General features: G+C 42.1%; 2 protein-coding genes and 1 non-coding gene across 5 annotated transcripts in view; 2 read left to right on the forward strand and 1 right to left on the reverse strand.

Annotated features, from left to right (window-relative positions):
• The first annotated feature begins 284 nt into the window (after positions 1 to 284).
• trnastop-uca (transfer RNA opal suppressor (anticodon UCA)) lies at positions 285 to 371 on the forward strand. Its single transcript has one exon. It is a non-coding gene; the product is annotated as a tRNA-Sec (tRNA).
• A 4805-nt stretch (positions 372 to 5176) lies between these two features.
• mrpl33 (mitochondrial ribosomal protein L33) lies at positions 5177 to 8299 on the forward strand. Its single transcript, XM_066703237.1, has 4 exons — positions 5177 to 5279; positions 6141 to 6159; positions 6441 to 6547; positions 6857 to 8299. Exons 1-4 carry the CDS (start codon positions 5258 to 5260, stop codon positions 6904 to 6906), a joined length of 198 nt encoding a protein of 65 aa, XP_066559334.1. The 5' UTR covers positions 5177 to 5257; the 3' UTR covers positions 6907 to 8299.
• Positions 8300 to 8481: 182 nt separating this feature from the next.
• The window catches only part of rbks (ribokinase), a 40714-nt gene continuing 30078 nt past the window's right edge, over positions 8482 to 19117 (reverse strand). For all 3 annotated transcript variants that reach the window (XM_066703224.1, XM_066703204.1, XM_066703215.1), the window contains one exon: positions 8482 to 9516. In XM_066703224.1, the coding sequence (XP_066559321.1) occupies positions 9343 to 9516 (174 nt within the window). In that variant the 3' untranslated portion in view covers positions 8482 to 9342. The remainder of the gene's footprint in view (positions 9517 to 19117) is intronic.

The following is a 19117-nucleotide window of genomic DNA, read 5'->3' on the forward strand; positions in this document are numbered from 1 at the left end:
GTCTAATAAAAGTTAATTGTCTACGCTAACTACTGAGCAAGCAACCAATTGGAATTGATTCATTTGTATATTTCCCAGCTGGCAGTTGAGAAAGAAAAATATTATAATTTCACATTTAATTTCTTACGATATACGGACTCATTTCCATAATCTATGTTACATATATATTAATTATTCACTCATTATATATTAATTATTGAAATTACTTTTATATTACCTCCCCTAGACCAAACGCATACGATGTCATCGGCCCTTATATAGCACTAGGGTTCCTTTAACTTAATGCCCGGATGATCCTCAGTGGTCTGGGGTGCAGGCTTCAAACCTGTAGCTGTCTAGCGACAGAGTGGTTCAATTCCACCTTTCGGGCGGTTTCTTTAACATTTTATGTCCTGACATTGTTTTATTTCGACTCTAGGTCTTGCTATGATCCCAGTCAGTCGCCGATTAAAGTACAGCGAGGGGGTAGGTTGTTAAATTCCCCAAGGCTGCGGAAACACTAGTCCTGTGCAGACACAACCTGGTTTTGTTCCGTGTATTTTGTTAAAACCGTAGATATTTTCTGTACCTGAATGTACAACAGGCCCGCAGCAGCGCCCTCAGCCCGGACACACGCCAGCAACGCGGCTCCCCTGGCCGGATCGAGACTCACGCAAGCGACTGGTGCTGCTGGTAGTTTTAACAATCTGAGTATATAATGATCGTCTTTTCATTTAAAACAAGTTTGAAATGAAATTATCCTAAATGAGGTTTAGTTAGCTAAGTGATTTTCTGTTCAGGCTCATTTCACAGGACCCGCTGTCGGAGCCGAACACAGCTCGGCCTGAGCGTTACAGCTGAGGTATTGAGAGGTGAGTCCATATATAGACATGCAATTCAGATGGCAGCGAAAGCCAGGCATCCTCTGTGTGAAATCTTCCCAGAAACTGCCGCCTCGCTTTTGACGTCTCTTGCATGAGGTCATGAACCAGGGGGAGCGTTTTCCTGGAAACAATAACGGGCTCTGAAAATAACACTGAGCTCCTCCACCTCCAGTGCCTCTCTGACCCGCTGCTCTTCCAGGGAATTTGGGCTGAGGTGTCGTCACTGCGTCTCCATGACTACGGGATGCAAGCCCGGATCACACTCCAGTTTGCAAATCTCAACAGCACCCCCACCCCCTCCAATCAAAGATGCGCCATGAACCCCCTTTCTGAGCACCAGAGCAATCAAAAAACAACTCAATTGGTGCTAAATTCTCGATTTTTAGAGAATGCTTAGTTGATGCAGCGGACACACTCTGCCTGTGTGAGGTGGTAGCCACTGTATTTCTGCACAGCCGTCACAGGAGCAGTATCAGGGAGCTCGAGAGAACGGGCTGGATGTCCTTTCACATACAATTACATCACTGTGTCTCCACCAGCACAGTCTGGGCATCTTGGAGTGCAAAGTGCCAACAACTGCCTTCCTTCCGTTGTGCATTCATCCTTTATTTAATCTCAATACAATGAGCACACACACCGGGACCAGAGGGCTTTAAATCCAGGAGAGCAGTTTGTAGAATCATGAGTGATAGAGAGTCAAATCTTTTACAAAAATGAGTTGTGCAATGTGACTAATTGTCTTAGTTTTATGCTAGAGAGGGAAGCAGTCTAGATGAACCCCAAACCCACAGCTTGTGGTTAAACTCATTATCACTTTAACAAAAGGCTTGCATCTCCTGACATTCACTTTAATATTTAACCTGGAACTGTACTAGGATCATGCACAATGTAATGTGTAGTTTTGTGTACTTCAGTTGAATTGACAAATCATAGCACTTGAAGGTTTGGGAAATAACTATACCAGCCATTTGTGCAGGAGATTATTGTTGTTTTTATCCCCATCCACCCATCAAGTGCCACCCTGTTGAAACTTCTGCTGCTGTGACCTGGCCTGGCCATGTGCTCTCTAGCCATGCCCAGACACTCCTGGGCCGATCCTTCTCCGCTCTTTCTCTGTCTACCTGGGGAACCAATAGAGGGTAATCATGCACACCAAAATTCTCATGAATCAAGCAAAGCTATCACACCCAGTCATACACTTCTACTCAGCCACGTACACTATCTCTGCGGAAACCACAAAAATTACATTTCTGATTGAAACTGTTTCAAAACCAAACCCTCCATAACCTGGATTCTTTAATAAATGACCCTTGGATTCTTACAACAATCAGTTGCCAGTAACAATTCGTGTGAGACCGGCTTTATTTTGTAACATTCCATGAATTCATAAATGGAAGTTTTATAAAAGTGAGGAGTAGTGGCACTGGGTTCAACCCACTCCTCAATTATCTGGGATGACGTGAGTGTCTCTGCCCACTTCCTGCAAGCTGTCTGGACATGACGCGGAAGCAGGTCCCACTGCTAATTTCTGGGATGGACACACAGACCATCTTCCTCTCCCTGGTATCACTTCCTCTCCTCTCTCGGAGGTCCTGTCTGTCTGTGTCTCTTGTCACATACTCCATTCTTTCACTTCCCTTATTAGGATTCTCACTAAAGGAATCTGTATGAGAGATGAGGCAAATGCACTTTTTTTTTATCATCTTTTATTAAAATCTGGTGTAACATTTAAGGATTTCAGGAAGGTCCTGTTCAAAACTAGTCACAGTGACTTTCACAACTTCATATAAATGAAAGCTGGGCAGTTCAGGGCTGACTCCAGCCAAACCAGGTCATATGCAAAACGGGTACCTGTGAACTCTCTGGATTTTAGTGCCCGTAGGTGCTGGTGTTACAGGGCTATTGTAGGGGACCCCACTCCCTTGAGTTTTCAAATTCTTTGTTCTAAGGGGCCTGTCATTTGGGGCAGAAAGATTGAGAAACTTCAATAGCTGGAAACTATCAATTAATTATGCTTGGAGATAGTGTGTGGAAGTGTGCAGGGTTGTGGGCAGTGTATCTCAGGTAGGTGTGGGCCTGGGATGGTGGTTAGAATCCTGGCACTCGTTTAAATAGCATTCTGTTCTGTTTCAGGTTTTAAGTGCTGCAGACTCTCCTACATATGGTGATGGAAGCAGAAAAGCAAACATATGAATATTAGTTTGACCCCAGCTGTATGTATTTACTAGATTTTCAGAAAGCTTTTGATAAGGTTCCACACCAAAGACTGATCCTAAAAGTGGAAGCTGTAGGTATTCATGGTAATGTAAGTAGATGGATTATGAACTGGTTGATGTATAGCAGGGGTAGTCGATTATTTTGTGTCAGGGTCCAAATTTATTTGTCAAGGTATAGCCAAGGTCCAGACATGGGGGAGGGGGGTTATGAAATGTACATAATAAAATAAATGTATATATTAGTATTAAAACGGGTTCAGACCACTTACATTTTAATTCGTTAAAGATTATTGTAGTCATATAGATAAACATAATAGAAACTTTAAAAAATGTTGTGTCTTATTAGATTCAAGTATTTACCATTCCCCCTTTCCCACTGTGCACTCCACAAAATTAGTGTTGAAGAATGAGGGCAAAGATGATTGAATAATTGAGGGTGGGGGGTCTGGGGGTCCTCCCCCTGAAGATTTTGACAGCTGCAGACCTGAAATGCGCGATTCTGAGTCATTTTGAAGTCAAAAAACATAGCTCAAAATCTCCATGAAATCAGGCAGATTTGGAATCAAACATATCTTTGGTTCACAATCACAAACACATATCACCAGCGAAAAATCCCATATCAACCAACATTATATATGGAAACTAGACACGGTTTCTGGTGCTGGTCAATCACAGATCTGTGTCGGTGAGTCTGTAATTGAAACGGGGGAGGATGCACAAGTCTCGATGTGTGCGCTGCTAGAAATATGCGTCTGCATTGGAAATCATCTGTTTCCACCCCTGATGTAGCAGTTTCTAGGTCAACACAAGCTATGGCACCGTGCACCCCTGGTCATGTGTATGCACTTTTATATTTTAGAGGCAAGGTTGACATATGTCCACATGACAAAATGATGCACATTTTAGCTGTTTATTTATAGAAATCAGGAAAACCGAATACCTGTGTTTTTGACAGTACACAGTGCCGCTCTTGCCCCAGTCCAGAGTGTGTACAGAGACATTGAACAGGGAATCTGCGAGCAATCAACTCACTGACTAACTGAACACCAGCTCTATATAGGACATCCATATTAATACGTAACATCCTATTGGATAATATTCAGTTGTGGGCCGACACCTGGCAGATGAAATTCAATGTGGACAAGTGCAAGGCATTACATGCAGGTAACAAAAATGTCCACTATAATTACACTATGGGAGGAATAGAACTAGATGAAGTAACGCATGAGAAAGACCTAGGAGTCTATGTGGACTCCTCACTTTCTCCATTCAAACAATGTGGGGAAGCAATAAAAAAGGCAAACAGAATGCTAGGGTATATTGTCAAAAGTGTAGAATTGAGAACAAGAGCAGTGATGTTCAGACTGTACAATGCACTAGTTAGAGATCATCTGGATACTGTGGACAGTTCTGGGCTCCACACTTCAAGAAAGATATCGCTGCTCTAGAGGCAGTTCAGAGGAGAGCAACCAGACTTATTCCAGGTCTGAAGGGAAAGTCCTACTGAGAGACAGAGGAACTGAACCTTTTCACCCTGGAACAGAGGAGACTACGTGGGGACTTGATCCAAGTCTTCAAAATCATGAAGGGCATCGACCACATCAAACCAGAGGAGCTTTTCCAGATCAGCAGGGACACACGCACCCGGGGACACAAATGGAAATTGGGCTTCAAGGCATTCAAGACGGAAAACAGGAGACACTTCTTCACACAGAGAATAGTCACAATCTGCCACAAACTCCACAGCGATGTGGTTGAAGCTGAAAAGTCTAAATCTACTCCAGCATACATGGGTAGAGATTACAATCTCAGTTGGTACAATCAAGGTAGAATTTACAGAGACATGACAAACTGACTTTATATTTCTAAACCAAAATGCATTTTTCCATGCTTTGCTGTATATATAAAATATTTACAGCTCCACTGCAACAACTTTGAACACAGTGCTTACAAATGCTCACTTGGTTATTTATAGTAACTGGTTGGTATACCTACATCATTTAAAACAACAGTTATAATCATTATTGTCGTTGTTGTTGTAATGATGTGTTACGCGCTGGGAACAGCCCGCAGCTCCATCAGGAACAGTGCGCCGGAAACACGTGCTGCCTGAACCCGGAAGTGTTGCAGCGCCGGGCTCGTGTGCGTCAATGTGACACTGAAGCCTCGTCTTTCAAAATGTTCCTCACAGCCGCGAATTGTAAGTACAGCAAAACAAGCTTTTCTATACGAAGCATGCTCTGTCTTCGAAAATAATTCACTATCGTATTGCTCTACGTTAGCAAACAGAAAGGCATCTCGCATATTGTGGTGCATTCCAGCTGTAGATATTAAAATGCGTGCTGCGGTAAAGATTCAGATCACACTCACTTGTCTTGCACGTCTGTTTGATCACTACAAACCATACTGAGCACACTTCAAGAAAGCATTCGTTTTGATCTACGTGTTTTCCACAGAGGTCTGTATGGTACCTGATGCACAATTTATGTTAAGACGAGCACTTTTTCCGCAAGAGAGAATTAGTCGTTTTCCCACCGCAGTCCAGCGTGTTGATTTGGTAGTCTGAGACACAGATTAGCACATACGCCATAATGAAACCCAGCTCTGTCAGACTGTGTCACTTGGGGACTGAATTGTTGGTCTAAGTGGGAGTGACATGGCCTTTTCGTCTTGGGTAATTGACGTACATGCTGAGTTTTAGTGGCAGGCTAAGTCATCTCGCATGTGGATTTGGCTCAGGAGTGACGGAGTGATGTGCAGAATAAGTGCGTCGCCTTTTCTGATCGCACTGCTGAAGTCTGAAGTTGACGGTGACATTGTTAAAATACACCAAAAAGATATCTTCAGAAGTATTTCCACCAAGCTATACAATACGTGAGACCTAATTTTTGTATAGAAGCTGCATGCTATATATTGTTAGCAACCAGATCGAGGTTTAAAGTGATGGTTACAATAATGCACCTGAAGGGAAAAAGACTGCAACACATCGACAGAGGTGTATCTCAAGTCAGACATGATTGCTAATGACCTTTTCCCCCTTTTTGTTTCATGTGGAACACAGTGGCCAAGGCCAAATCCAAGTAAGTATGACTATTATGTTTGTTGTGTGTGTGTATGTGGAGGGGGGGGGGGGGGGTTGCTCAGACAAAATTTTGCATCCCACAGTAAAGGCCTGTAGCTGTTCACTATATTGCAGTTGCACCCATTGTTAGATACACTGGCGATGACACCTTGAAGTAAAACTGCATGTGGAAAGGAACTCCGCTTTGCCTAGGTCACTACAACACTGGGCACAATATGGACATCCGTGTGTGTGTGTGTTTGATGCATTAATGAGAACTGCTGCTGCTGTGCATTTCAGGACAGTCCTGGTTCAGATGCTGAGTGCTGCTGGGACTGGGTTCAGTTTCAATACCAAGAGGAACCGGCTGCGTGAGAAACTAGTGTTGCGTAAACACGACCCCATAGGTGAGGGCTGGGGCTAGATCTGGCTATTCCATTGCAATACACTGTGTTGGGCTTTTGGGCCGATTGATCCTTCATTATTTAAGTAAACCTCAACAGCAGTACAGTACAGCACTATTAGTGGAAACGGAAAATCAGTTGCATTTTATTTAGATGATGGGTGTATGTATTCAGCATATGGAAAATGAAAATGCACAGCAAGGTGAGTGTTAATGCAAGCCATGTGCAGTGCAAATGGATGTGATGTCTTTCTGTATGATACTGGCTTGAAAGGGATGTAATCTGACGAGTTTTGATTTACTATCTTTGCAGTGAACAAGCACGTCCTTTTCTTTGAGAAGAAGAAGATTCGATCCATTTAAAGATTGGTGGAAAAAGGAAACGCCTGTCTAGGTGGACTTGACTCAATCCAGCATGGATCTAGACAAAAGACATTCAGATATTTATATCCAGAGAGGCTAACTGGTGATCGTTGCTCTTTTCACTCCCATCTACTGCAGTGTGCCCCCAGTTAATCGAAGAAGTGAAGAGTTTTCTTTGAAATGGGGACATAAATTTGTGGATAGCAGACCAGTTATCGATGAAGAGAATGCAAGACTGGGGTGGGATATGTGAAGGGGAGGGGGGTCCTTGCAAAATAAATGATCTGGACAATGCACGTGTCATTTCAGGATCAATATGAATCTAGTTTATTTACATCCAGCACTCTGATCCAAAATCCAGAAATTAAATTACTGCGGGAATTTCCGAAATTGCTCATATCCCTACTTGCATAAGAAAAGTAATGTTTGTTGTTTTTTTATGCTCGTATCCATTGGTGATTTTGTACACATTCACCCACATCAGCATCTGTAACCTCACGTAGTGAAAAGTCATTTTCCCAAAAAGGACAAAGAGAAAAATAACAATAGTCTTTCTTAAGATGTTATTTTGAAACAATTTCTGTTAGTGTATATTGACATAAGCCAAGGTGATGAAATGGTGTAATTAATCATTCCCTTGTTTCAGTAGTTAAAGTTCTGTTACACACATTGTTGATTACACAGTTGTGTGCAATCTCAAATCTGTCATTAATTCAGGTATCTTGGGGTAGAACAAACATTGTGATAGTAGCAAATAAACATCAAGTTGGTTTCATTAGGGCTGGAGTGTGTCAGTGTGTAATAAATATTATAATTTAGACTGGGGGTGTGTTGATTTTGCTCTGCCCCCCTAAAGAACTTTTACTGTGGCAGTCAAATGTTTATATGTATTTGTTCAAGGGGATCCTTAAATTATTATTATTGTTTGTTTCATAGGAGTCAGAAATCATACTAACATGGTAGTGTGTAAACCATCCTGTTAAATATAATGATTCCCTCACTGAGGAACAGCTAGTGCGATAAGAGCCCCAGTGCAGACGGACCGTGGGAGGTTGAGACTGATGTTCAACGTCCTGCATTTGCCCCCTTCGTTAAGAACATAAGAAAGTTTGCAAACAAGAGGAGGCCATTTGACCATCGTGTTCGTTTGGTCTCCTGCCATGACCCGGATTCGAACCAGGGTTGTTGTGGCCACAACACAAAGTACTAACCACTATACTATCACAGCAAACTACCAGGGAGATTATAGTGACTAACTGCTGTGAAACTATTTCCTGATGTTTGGATTGCAAAAATGCCAGTATTGATGACAAAACAGAAGTCTGATGATGAAATGTATGTTACGATATAAATATGTAATTTCAATAATACACCCCTACTGGTCCTGTCCACATTTATGAGTCTCTTTGTTTTGTGTAACTGACCCTACAGATGAGTTTTGGTGTTAACATCTCTTTCTACCACAGGCTATCCAAGACAGTACTGGTATTTGGACAGCACTTTAAAAGAGCATCTTATAGGATTTCCCATCAGATTATGCATTTGGGAAAATAAAATCAAAACCTCTAACCTCAGTTTCATTTTACATTTTGCCTTTATTGTAGTTCATAACTCTTCAAACAGAAACAAATGCAATGTCACGGTCTTTATTTAAACACATTGCTCTCTGCCCACTTGAATTAATTACCGTTTAATAACAAAATCCTTTTATATAATCTTCCGTTGATAGGCATTCTTCTTGAACATACTAACTTATTACTTAGTTCTTTCCCCTTGCCTTGCCCTCTTTTTCCCCCAATTTTAGTTAAGTACTCAATGTGTACTGCAGAAAAGACTAATAACATGTTGCTTTGTCCCAGTGCTTTCATACACCTGTGAGGATGACAGACTGTGTTATATGTGTGGGTTTAACACCCAGCAGGGTGTTGACAAAAGGAACAGTCACTCCTGCCTTACATCAACACAGCAGCTCTCTAATTCCCTTTGTAAAAGTGAGGTGGTAATATCCAGGTAGGTTTTGTAAGACATTGGTGTTTGAAAAGAAATGGCTTGCACTGTTATTAACCAGCACACAGTTACAGTTACTTGAGAAACGATTAATCTTGTTTTACACAAACACAGCTTTCTTGGAAAAACCCCCTCATGGATTAATTAAGGAGCGAGGGAAGAGAAGAGGTTTGCAGTACAGTATGGGGATTGTGATTATCTTGTGGATGAATTACCATTGATGATGCATGATGTATGACAGTAAGAATATTTACAAGTTTGTGTGTCTGTATTAAAGTTTGGTGGTGCTCATGGGTTGCTGTATATAGACATAGGGGTGTGTGTGATCAGGATTCATCTCTGTTACGGTCTGTGTTGAGTTATGGATGAATGGAAACTAAACATGGTCGAAGTCAAGGAGTGCCCACCATATATGTGTGTGTCTCAGGTCTAGAAGAGCTCTGCAGGCAGGTCCTTTCTGAAGGGGTAAGACGTCTGAGTGCCTGTGCTCTGCACGCTCACTGCTGCAACCAGATTGGCTCTCCTGGCCATTTCCTCCAGAGGCACTGTGGGATAATGTGCCATGTAAAAGGCCAAGGCTCCGATGAAGCTGTCTCCTGCTCCCTGTAACACACACCCCATACAAAATCAAATACATTATTAAAATGCATGAAACTGGGCATAAAACCATCAATTCTCCACACAAGCTGCAGACACTGAGACTCAAGAGGACCTATAGAACAGCCAAGTCTGTCCGTTTAACCCTTATAGATACCTCTTTAACAACCTTTGAGTTGGATAAATCCAAAAACAAAACAAAAAACTCAAGATACAGGCAGACACAACCCAACTATTCCAGATCTTCCTTGAGAAGTGGATTCCTGTTCTCTAGGAGTCCTGGAGTTCCCCCAAGGGCCTGCTGTGAGATGGGAGACGCTTCTTCCGTGCAACAGTTATCCCCAAGATTAAAACACAGAGTTCATACTAAAGCAAATGCTGCTCACTGGGCTTTTAAAACACTTGTCTATAAAATACATGAGAAAGATTCCTGGCTCTCCCTATGTATGTGCAGAGTGAGGCCAGTATGAAAATAAAGGTTTACTTTTACATTTACTTCTCTTTGAAAGCAGTCATTTTCTGAAGCAATAGCTTTTGTTGACTTAATACTAGATTCCACATTCTGCGCCTGGGCACTTGTGCTGGGTTTGTGGCTTCCTGGGAGGTGGTATCAGCTGTGACACACACATGAGGAAGGACTGCCATGATGTTTCGCCCTCTTCACCACACAGCAAGGACTGCGGTCTGCTTGTAGCAATAGACCATGAGCCCATGGGCAGCCCTCTGTCTAACATAAAAGCCATTTCTGATTAAGTTTGTCGTGAGGAGATATCTCTGTGAAGTGAGGAAGTTTTAGATTCCCAGATGGGGAGAGGGGGTGGGCGTGCTCAGACAGCTTTACCAAAACAATTTAATAAAAAAAAAAATAGAAACTAAGCTATGTGACAAACCTACGGTGCACACCACAGCTTTTTAATTAACTATTTATAATGTTTATGACAGGCTGTTTCACTTTATTGATTTTTGTTCCCCTTTTTTTAAGTTCAGTAGGCAGGATTTTGGACTGAACAAAATGCTGAAGTGTCACAAATCCTGCCAGGGGGACTGAGCCATCCAGCTCCTTCTCCTTAAGTGTCCTACTTTAAATAAATAAGATTTTGCTCCCTTTAAAGGTCATTCTGACATTTCTGCAACACTGTGGGCGACTACAGACATATCAAGGTCCTTAGAGAAATGTTCTGTTTACAAAATACTACTCTGAAAGATACAAGTAATGGATGTCTTTATGTATTTTGTTAACTGCAAGCCAGCACAGTGCGACTTGACGGAAAAGCACAATAAAAAGTAACAACAGCCAGTAGGGGGAGCTCACACACCTGGATAAAAGAAGTTGCCAAACAAAAACCTTCTCTCCTCACTCCAGCACTCAGTACACAGCCGAGGCTTAGTAGGGGAGACGTGACTCCACAGTCCACAGACTATACATGCCTCCTTGCTGTGGCGCCCAGGGTTCAAGTGAAATTAATCTCATCAGCATCAGTCTCACTGGCAGGAATGCTGCCAAAACTATAGTCTTTCCAAATCCCTTAAATAAGATAAAGTTCACGTTAAAGACACTGCCTATCAATGTGGGCTATATTTGCAGGTCAGAGCTCACACTGTCCTTGAATCATTATTGATACCATTCAATTAAGAATGTAAAAATCTAAGAGAAGTTACATGAGAGAGAGAGAGGGGTAGCTATCTGGCCAGTCTTTTTTGTTTGGTGTTTGGTTGCTGCTTCCAGATGTGTCTGGGAACTTTGTACCAGAGGACCAATTAGCATTTTATAAAAAGTGCCACCCATTTTCTGTCTTTAACACAACTGGCATAATGGTGCCAAATACCACTATCAGGCACTAGAACCGATAAATATTAGAACATAAGAACATAAGAAAGTTTACAAAGGAGAGGAGGCCATTCGACCCATCGTTCTCGTTTGGTGTCCATTAATATCTAAGTGATCCAAGGATCCTTTCCAGTCTATTTTTAAATGTTCCCAAACTTTCAGCTTCTACCACATCGCTGGGTAGTTTAATCCAGATTGTGACTATTCTCTGTGTGAAGAAGTGTCTCCTGTTTTCTGTTTTGAATGCCTTGAAGCCCAATTTCCATTTGTGTCCCCGGGTGCGTGTGTCCCTGCTGATCTGGAAAAGCTCCTCTGGTTTGATGTGGTCGATGCCTTTCATGATTTTGAAGACTTGGATCAAGTCTCCACGTAGTCTCCTCTGTTCCAGGGTGAAAAGGTTCAGTTCCCTCAGTCTCTCAGTAGGACATTCCCTTCAGACCTGGAATAAGTCTGGTTGCTCTCCTCTGAACTGCCTCTAGAGCAGCGATATCTTTCTTGAAGTGTGGAGCCCAGAACTGTACACAGTATCCAGATGAGCTCTAACTAGTGCATTGTACAGTCTGAACATTACTGCCCTTGTTTTAAATTCTACACTTTTGACAATATACCCTAGCATTCTGTTTGCCTTTTTTATTGCTTCCCCACATTGTTTGGATGGAGAAAGTGAGGAGTCCACATAGACTCCTAGGTCTTTCTCATGCGTTACTTCATCTAGTTCTATTCCTCCCATAGTGTAATTATTGTGGACATTTTTGTTACCTGCGTGTATTACCTTGCACTTGTCCACATTGAATTTCATCTGCCAGGTGTCGGCCCATAACTGAATATTATCTAAGTCCCTCTGAATAGCCTGTGCTGCCAAGATTGTATCTGCTGAGACACCTATTTTAGTATCATCTGCAAATTTGACAAGTTTGCTAACTATCCCAGAGTCCAGATCATTAATATAGATTAGAAAAAGCAAAGGCCCTAATACTGATCCCTGTGGAACTTCACTAACAACCTCACTCCAGTTAGAAGCGACTCCTCTAATCGACACCCTGTTTCCTATACATCAACCAGTTCATAATCCATCTACTTACATTACCCTGAATGCTACAGCTTCCAATTTGAGGATCAGTCTTTGGTGTGGAACCTTATCAAAAGCTTTTTGGAAATCTAAGTATATCAGATCATATGCTTTCACGTGATCTACAGCTGCAGTTGCATGTTCAAAAAATTCTAATAAATTAGTAAGACATGATCTGTCTCATCTAAACCCATGCTGACTATCTCCAAGAATATGGTTTTCATTAAGATGCTCCTCTATTTTCTGTCTAATCATTTTTTCCAACATTTTACAGGTGATGCAGGTGAGACTGATTGGTCTGTAATTTCCTGGCTCAGTTTTGTCCCCTTTCTTGTGGATTGGTATGACATTTGCTGTCTTCCAGTCAGTTGGCACATCCCCTGTTCTAAGTGTCATTTGGAATATTTGAGTTAGCGGCCTATACATAATTTCCCTCATTTCATTAAGTACTGTTGGAAATATCCCATCTGGCCCAGGTGATTTGTTTGTTTTTAATTCTGCTTGTCCCTTTAGTACCTCCTCCTCATTTATCCTGATCTCTCTTAGGGTTTGACTGGACTGACTGTAAACCTGTGGCATGTCATCTGTTTTTTCTTTTGTAAAAACCTCTGTGAAATACTCATTTAGAACATTTACCACATCTTGTTCGTTTTCCAAGATACATCCATTTTTGCCCTTTATCTGTTTCACTTCCTCTTTTATTGACCGCTTGCTGTTGTAATATTGAAAAAAGCTCTATGCATTGGTTTTAGCTCCAAGAGCTATGTTTCTTTCTATTTCCCTCTTTGCTTTTCTGATCCCTTTCTTAAGATCTCTTTGCAGCTCAACATATTCTACGTATTTTTTTTCGTCACCATTCCTTTTGTATGCGCTATACAACATTTTCTTTCTCTTGATATTTTTTTGCATACCTCTATTAAACCATTTTGGCCAGTGTTTTTTGGTCCTCAATTTGCTAAGTTTTGGTATTGTCCCGATTGTGTGCAATTGACACTCTGCTCATCTCTGTACTCATCTTTGTAGCCCTTGTGCAAATTTTCCAAAGATTGTTGCACTTTAAAAAAAATGTGACTGTGGTTTTATCACAGTTTAACATTGGGTCCTCTAGGTTTAATATGCTTGCACTATCCTTTGATACACATAACCATGGGAATACCATGATATGCCATGATACATTTTTGTAAGGCGTTTTTACTGTAGTGCACCACAGCTTACTTGTATACTTACCTATATGAAACCACTGCAAAACTATGGTAAAACTACAGTAAAACCATGTTAAAAGTATAACAATCCTATGGACAATTTACCAGGATAAATTTGCATAAGGGAGGCTTCTGCAATAATCTGATTCAACACTTCCAGAGATACTGGCTCCTATTATTTCCTATTCACCATTAAAGTCACTTATAATATCATACTTTAGAAACAGGTAGACTATTTCACAGACAGGATTAAAAGATCTTCACATGTGCTTGAGAATTTTTTTTGCCAGCTTTGGCAGCCAAATAATGCAAATACTAAGGGATGTGACTCGGCATGGGACAATTTTCTATTTTCGGTATCAGGGGGAAATAGAAATAACAGGAAAACATTTTTGGTGAGTAATAGTGAGCTCAACAGATTTGTAAAACAGTTGTCGATGATGACAATTTGTGATTGGAGGAGAGGGAATGTAATGGCAGCTCTATGTTAAAAATACAACAGATTTGCTGAGCGTATTTCCTACTATTGGAAATGTACAAACTACATTTCTGAAGCATTTCACAAACCAGTGACTGCACACGGGACCCTATGCAATGAGTGGTGCAAAAATATTACATTAATGTGACCTTTAATGATTTATACCACCCATCAAAACAAATACAAACCCCAAAATGCAGCCCGCAGTCCACCCACATCTGTCTGATCTGTTTCTTCCCACTGCTTTATTGTCACATATCTGTTTTTTATTCCCTGTTAAAAGGTAAACTTTGCACTCGAATGCTATCTCAATGGGACTTGCTCTTTCAGCCCGTGCTGATAAAAGAGATATTTAATACTGTGATTCATCAGGTGCTCAAGGCCATCACTGACTTCCGGCTCCACAGCTCCTCGGCTCCAGGCTTCCACCAATGAACGGCCATGAAAGAGACTATTGTTTTTCAAAGTTTGGCTCCCTCTTGCAGGCTCTGGGCTTATGTTTCTGCTCAGAAAGCTGAGGAATGCTAGTCCGTTGGCTGTGGTTTTGCTTGTGTCTCCATTATTGATGAGGCCATGGGAATGTGCAGAGCCCTTGGGGGCACGATATGGAGGAGGGGGGTTGGAAGTGTGCATGTGGGGGGGGTGGGTGGCTGATGGGAAAGCACAAAGGAATGTAGCGATGCTCTCAGATTTAACCACAGATGGCCCTGGTACTGGTTCTCACAAGCCTAGCTGATTACTCATCCCTCTATAGTGTTCTTCAACTTCACTCTTCCCAAAACCATCCCTTTTCAAAGCACGCACTCCCTACACACTTCACAGCCATGAGACAGCACCCAAGGGTCAAAGGTTATCCATCCAATGAAGAAGCTGGAAATGGTGAGTATGCACATTTTGTGGTCCACTGCTAAAATCTGCACAGATCTCTCTCTGTTTAAAAAGCACACACTTTTGCAAGCTATCTGCTTGCCTGGATGTGGATCAGCAGTTATGGGCTGTGTGTTTTCTATTTTATTTTATGTACACAAGAAAAGTGCTAAAGAGGTTTGAAAAGCTGATGTAAGCAAATCTAATCCCACGATAAAGCACAACCTGGGGGTTTCCCTCACAGATCTGTCAGTGTTGTATAACCCTGCGCTGTACCTGTATGGACCCTTTTCAACTTCCCAGTGATGCAGTTGCTATGCAGTATCACTGCACTGTGATGCAATATTCTATGACAGTTGCTGGCTATGCAATTGTACTGAGCAAATGGAAGAGACAAGTAGGACTCATGCAGTAGCACTAATTCTAAATATACAATATCATCTATTCCTGTGGGGACGGGTGGCAGAGATGTCAAGCCCTTGTTCCCTGTGGTCCATCTGTAATATATTTTTCTAAAGGCTTCCTACATTAGTCTCCATGTGTGTGTCCAGATGAATGCCGTTCTTCTATCTTTCAATATCCATTAAACTGCATCCCTGGCCTCATCCCGAGGGGGCTGGCATGTCAGTAAGCCTTGAGACCACAACAGAGGTCTTTCAATATCATCACTGGCCATCGCAGGATCCTTACATGGGAAAGGACACTGTAACACTGGAGGACAGGAAAGGCTTGCAGCGTGCCTCAACAGGACATGGTAAAAAAAATAATAATCGCCAATTAAACCGGATCTTTCTGGGAAGCACGGTGTGAGGTGTATGGATCAGTTTACAAATCCCTGTATTAGCTGGGTGGGCTGCACAACCTCCTCTGTTTCCTGATGCCCCTATTCTAGCGGTCAGGGCACTCGAGAAGGTCTGCATTCTTCAGGAAATGCTTGTCAATTCGGTTATTTTGTGACGGCACTCAATTCCATGGCATCTTTTGAAAGCACAACTATACTTCAAACCAGATCCCCTTGCCTTAATTTGTACCCTGAGAGGCCCATGAGGCAGCAGGAGAGCTTCAGACTTGGTGGTCTCCTGCTGGGCTTCATTATTGTAAAAGGTCTTCCCGGAAAAAAAAAGTACCTGGTGACTCATGGCCTCCCACTTCAGGAGAGACTTGGAGAACAGCAGCAACAGGTTTGAAAAGTTCTCTCACTTCCTATCTGAAGAGCAACATCAGGGCTTTACAGGCCAGGAAAAACTACACTGAAATCTGGAAGGCCGAAAACAAAGTGATTGTTGGCCCCTGTAAGCATGCATTCCTATCTCTGCTGAAAGGAGTGGACAACTTTGTGTGCAAAGGTATCTAGGCTATAGCCTGCTTAAAAACCAACAGCTTGAGGACATGCAAACTCTGCTGTTTCGTGGTCTCAGCTGCTGCACACTGCATCACTCAGGAACCAGTGGACTGGCACTCTTTAGAGGTCTCAAAGTGTGGGTCTCTCCACTGTGACCACTTCATCTCACCTGAGACCAGGAGAAACAGGCAGGGAAGGAAGCAAGCAGAAGCATATCAGTGTATCATTACACTTACTTCCTACACTCACAGAACACACCATTTTTTAATTATAGTTTTTAATGTTTCTAGCTGAACTCACCCAGTTATTATATCCTCTGTTTAAGGAATAGCCAATTATTATTCAACCTGACTCACCACTACAGCCCCCGCACCAGTTCAGGAGAGAAGAAAACAACCCACACGTGCCCCTCCAAAACATGTGCGCCGTCAAGTCCGTCCACCTGTTTTCACAATGTGTGATCCTGCAAATGCAAAAAAGCAGGGCTTTCATGTCAGCCCGAGGACAGACGCCCACCTTGTTCATATTCTCAGATTTATGCTCACACACAAGAGGGTGCTGGTGGGTAAGAATCCATGGATCCCCCAGATGGTCAGTGCTCAGGTAATCGTGCACCATCCCCTTGCAGCTCCGGAGCAAAATCAGACCCTAGGCTAGTCTGGATTTAAAGCAACCTCCAAGATTTAGGATCAGTCACTGTATTTTTCTTTTCTTCTTCCAGATCAGCTGCTCAGCATCCCCTTAGCATGTTCTGTGAAATTCTGTGGAGAGGTTATACTCTCTTTATGAGCTTTACTGGCGAGGAGCATAAAGGATTCATTGGTCATAAGGTTTGATTTCTTCTCTTATATCGTTGAGATCCAGGAGTGAGTCATGTTCAGGGAAAAACAGAGAAAAAAAGAGCTTTCTTCAAAGAGGAGGCTGAGGTAGAATCAAATGCCCCACGCCTCCAGTCTTTTAGCTTCCCGAGATTTCCATTGCATATCAGACACAAAAGCCCATCCATGCTTGAATTCTTCGTGTTAAAGGGTTACTAATTTGAAATTTACATCCCGAGATGTGTGAAAACTGGCTTCTTTCAAATTAAAAACAAAAACAAATAAGCATTAAGGTACGCTATGACGAGGCACATGTCCCCCATTTGACAAAGATGGTCTGATCACTGGGGGGATGAAGTGATCTGAGGCACAGAAACTAGAAAGGGTGTGATTCAATTACAGGACAGTTTTCCATGTGTGTGTATAGCCTTGCACTGAGAGTGACGTAGGGTAGTGTAAGTGGCCGAGCAGTGATGACTTTGCTCCACCAACACTGAGAGCAACCTTCTGCGGGTGACACACTCTGTATTTGATAAGAACACTATAGCGAGCCAAACCGCCCGCCTCCACGCGACGCTGAAACCCAGTTCAGAAGCTGATCCTTACAAAACAAACACCTTCGCTGAATGAGCTGGCTGCTCAGAGACTCAGAGCCAAGTCCGGCAAAGCGTAAAGCACTTGGTCCTGGTTCGCCCTGTAGAAAACTCTGCAGTCGTCTGAGAGGCATGGAGGGAATAATTAAATCTTCATGCTTTGGAGATCATAATAAACTGATCCTGGAAAATAAGCTGAGTCTAGCCGTTAAGATCAAATTTGGCAAGCGTGTCTAGGCTTGAGGGAAAAAAAAAAGACTTACTGGAAGTAGGATCAGGGCATCCAAAGAAAAGTTAAACAAGATTCAATTTATAGCTTCAACATCTCCCCATCAAAGTGTGAAAGGGCTCACCGACAATAGGAGGTTTAACCACAGCCTAGCAGTTAGTGCTGACTACTGCAGTCCTGACAGCTGAGTCACTCCTGAGGAGGGCTGTGGGTTCAGATGCCTCTGGCCCCTCCGCACAGCCCTGACTTCACACTGTTTTTTTGTGGAGACCAGCAGGCAACACCACATTGCAGCTGCTGTCTCCTGCAGTGAGGAAGAAGACTCTTCTCAGGCAGCCCTTTCAAAGCAATTTGATTTATTTGATTTCTTTTATTTTGCCATTTCCAACATTTGCTCCTCAATTTAGTTTAAAAAAACAAAACAATGAATGGCAACTAATTGTACCAAACAGTGTTTACTTTGTGGTACATACAAGAAAAAAATAATAATTTATAAATACAATAAAAATATATCCTTTTATCTTTGACATTGCAAGTTTTGCCTATTCAACTTTTTAGAAAACAAGGGAGCAAATTTCACCCCGGAGCAAAATGACATGATAATTTCCTAGTTTGTCAGCTGCAAGTTAGTTAGTTGTAGAAGCATGAACTGTGTGGGTATGTGTCAGTCTCTAGCTCTCTCTGTCTGTGTGTGTGTATTTGTCTGTGAGTCTCCAGCTCTGGGAGGTTTTAGCAGTAATGCAGATTAATTATATTAGCTCTTCTGGGTCTTGTGGGGAAACAGCAGTATTCAAAGGACAACATGATGAAAAGATCTGAGTACACAGTGCTAAATTAAATGGCTAACCCAATTGACCATAACAAAAATAAAACCTTGGCAGTTTTTGTTTTTCTCTTTTTCCAATCCAGTTTGAGAATAAAAACCCTAAAACAGTTCCCACTGAGGCATTTTATAGATGTATTTTCTATTAAAAATAAAAAGAACATCAAACAGCCCTGCTGGGATATCCTCTTACCTCATGCTACTGAAAGGAAACAATCAACATGTACAAGGAAACGGAAGAACAGTTTCTGTGGAAACTGGAGTGTGTGTGTGTGTGTGTGTGTGTGTGTGTGTGTGTGTGTGTGTTCAATAGGTGGGTGGGTAGGTGGGGGGATTTGTGGGTGAAACATATACTGTA

This window comes from Amia ocellicauda, chromosome 1, assembly GCF_036373705.1.
Source record: "Amia ocellicauda isolate fAmiCal2 chromosome 1, fAmiCal2.hap1, whole genome shotgun sequence".
Classification (NCBI taxonomy): Eukaryota; Metazoa; Chordata; class Actinopteri; order Amiiformes; family Amiidae; genus Amia; species Amia ocellicauda.

What these genes read in the sequence shown, in the direction of transcription:
- mrpl33 (XM_066703237.1), top strand. Translation starts at nt 5,258, where the DNA reads ATGTTCCTCACAGCCGCGAATT. An exon ending in GCGTAAACACGACCCCATAG is followed by an intron (nt 6,548 to 6,856) that starts GTGAGGGCTGGG and finishes CTATCTTTGCAG; the next exon opens with TGAACAAGCACGTCCTTTTC.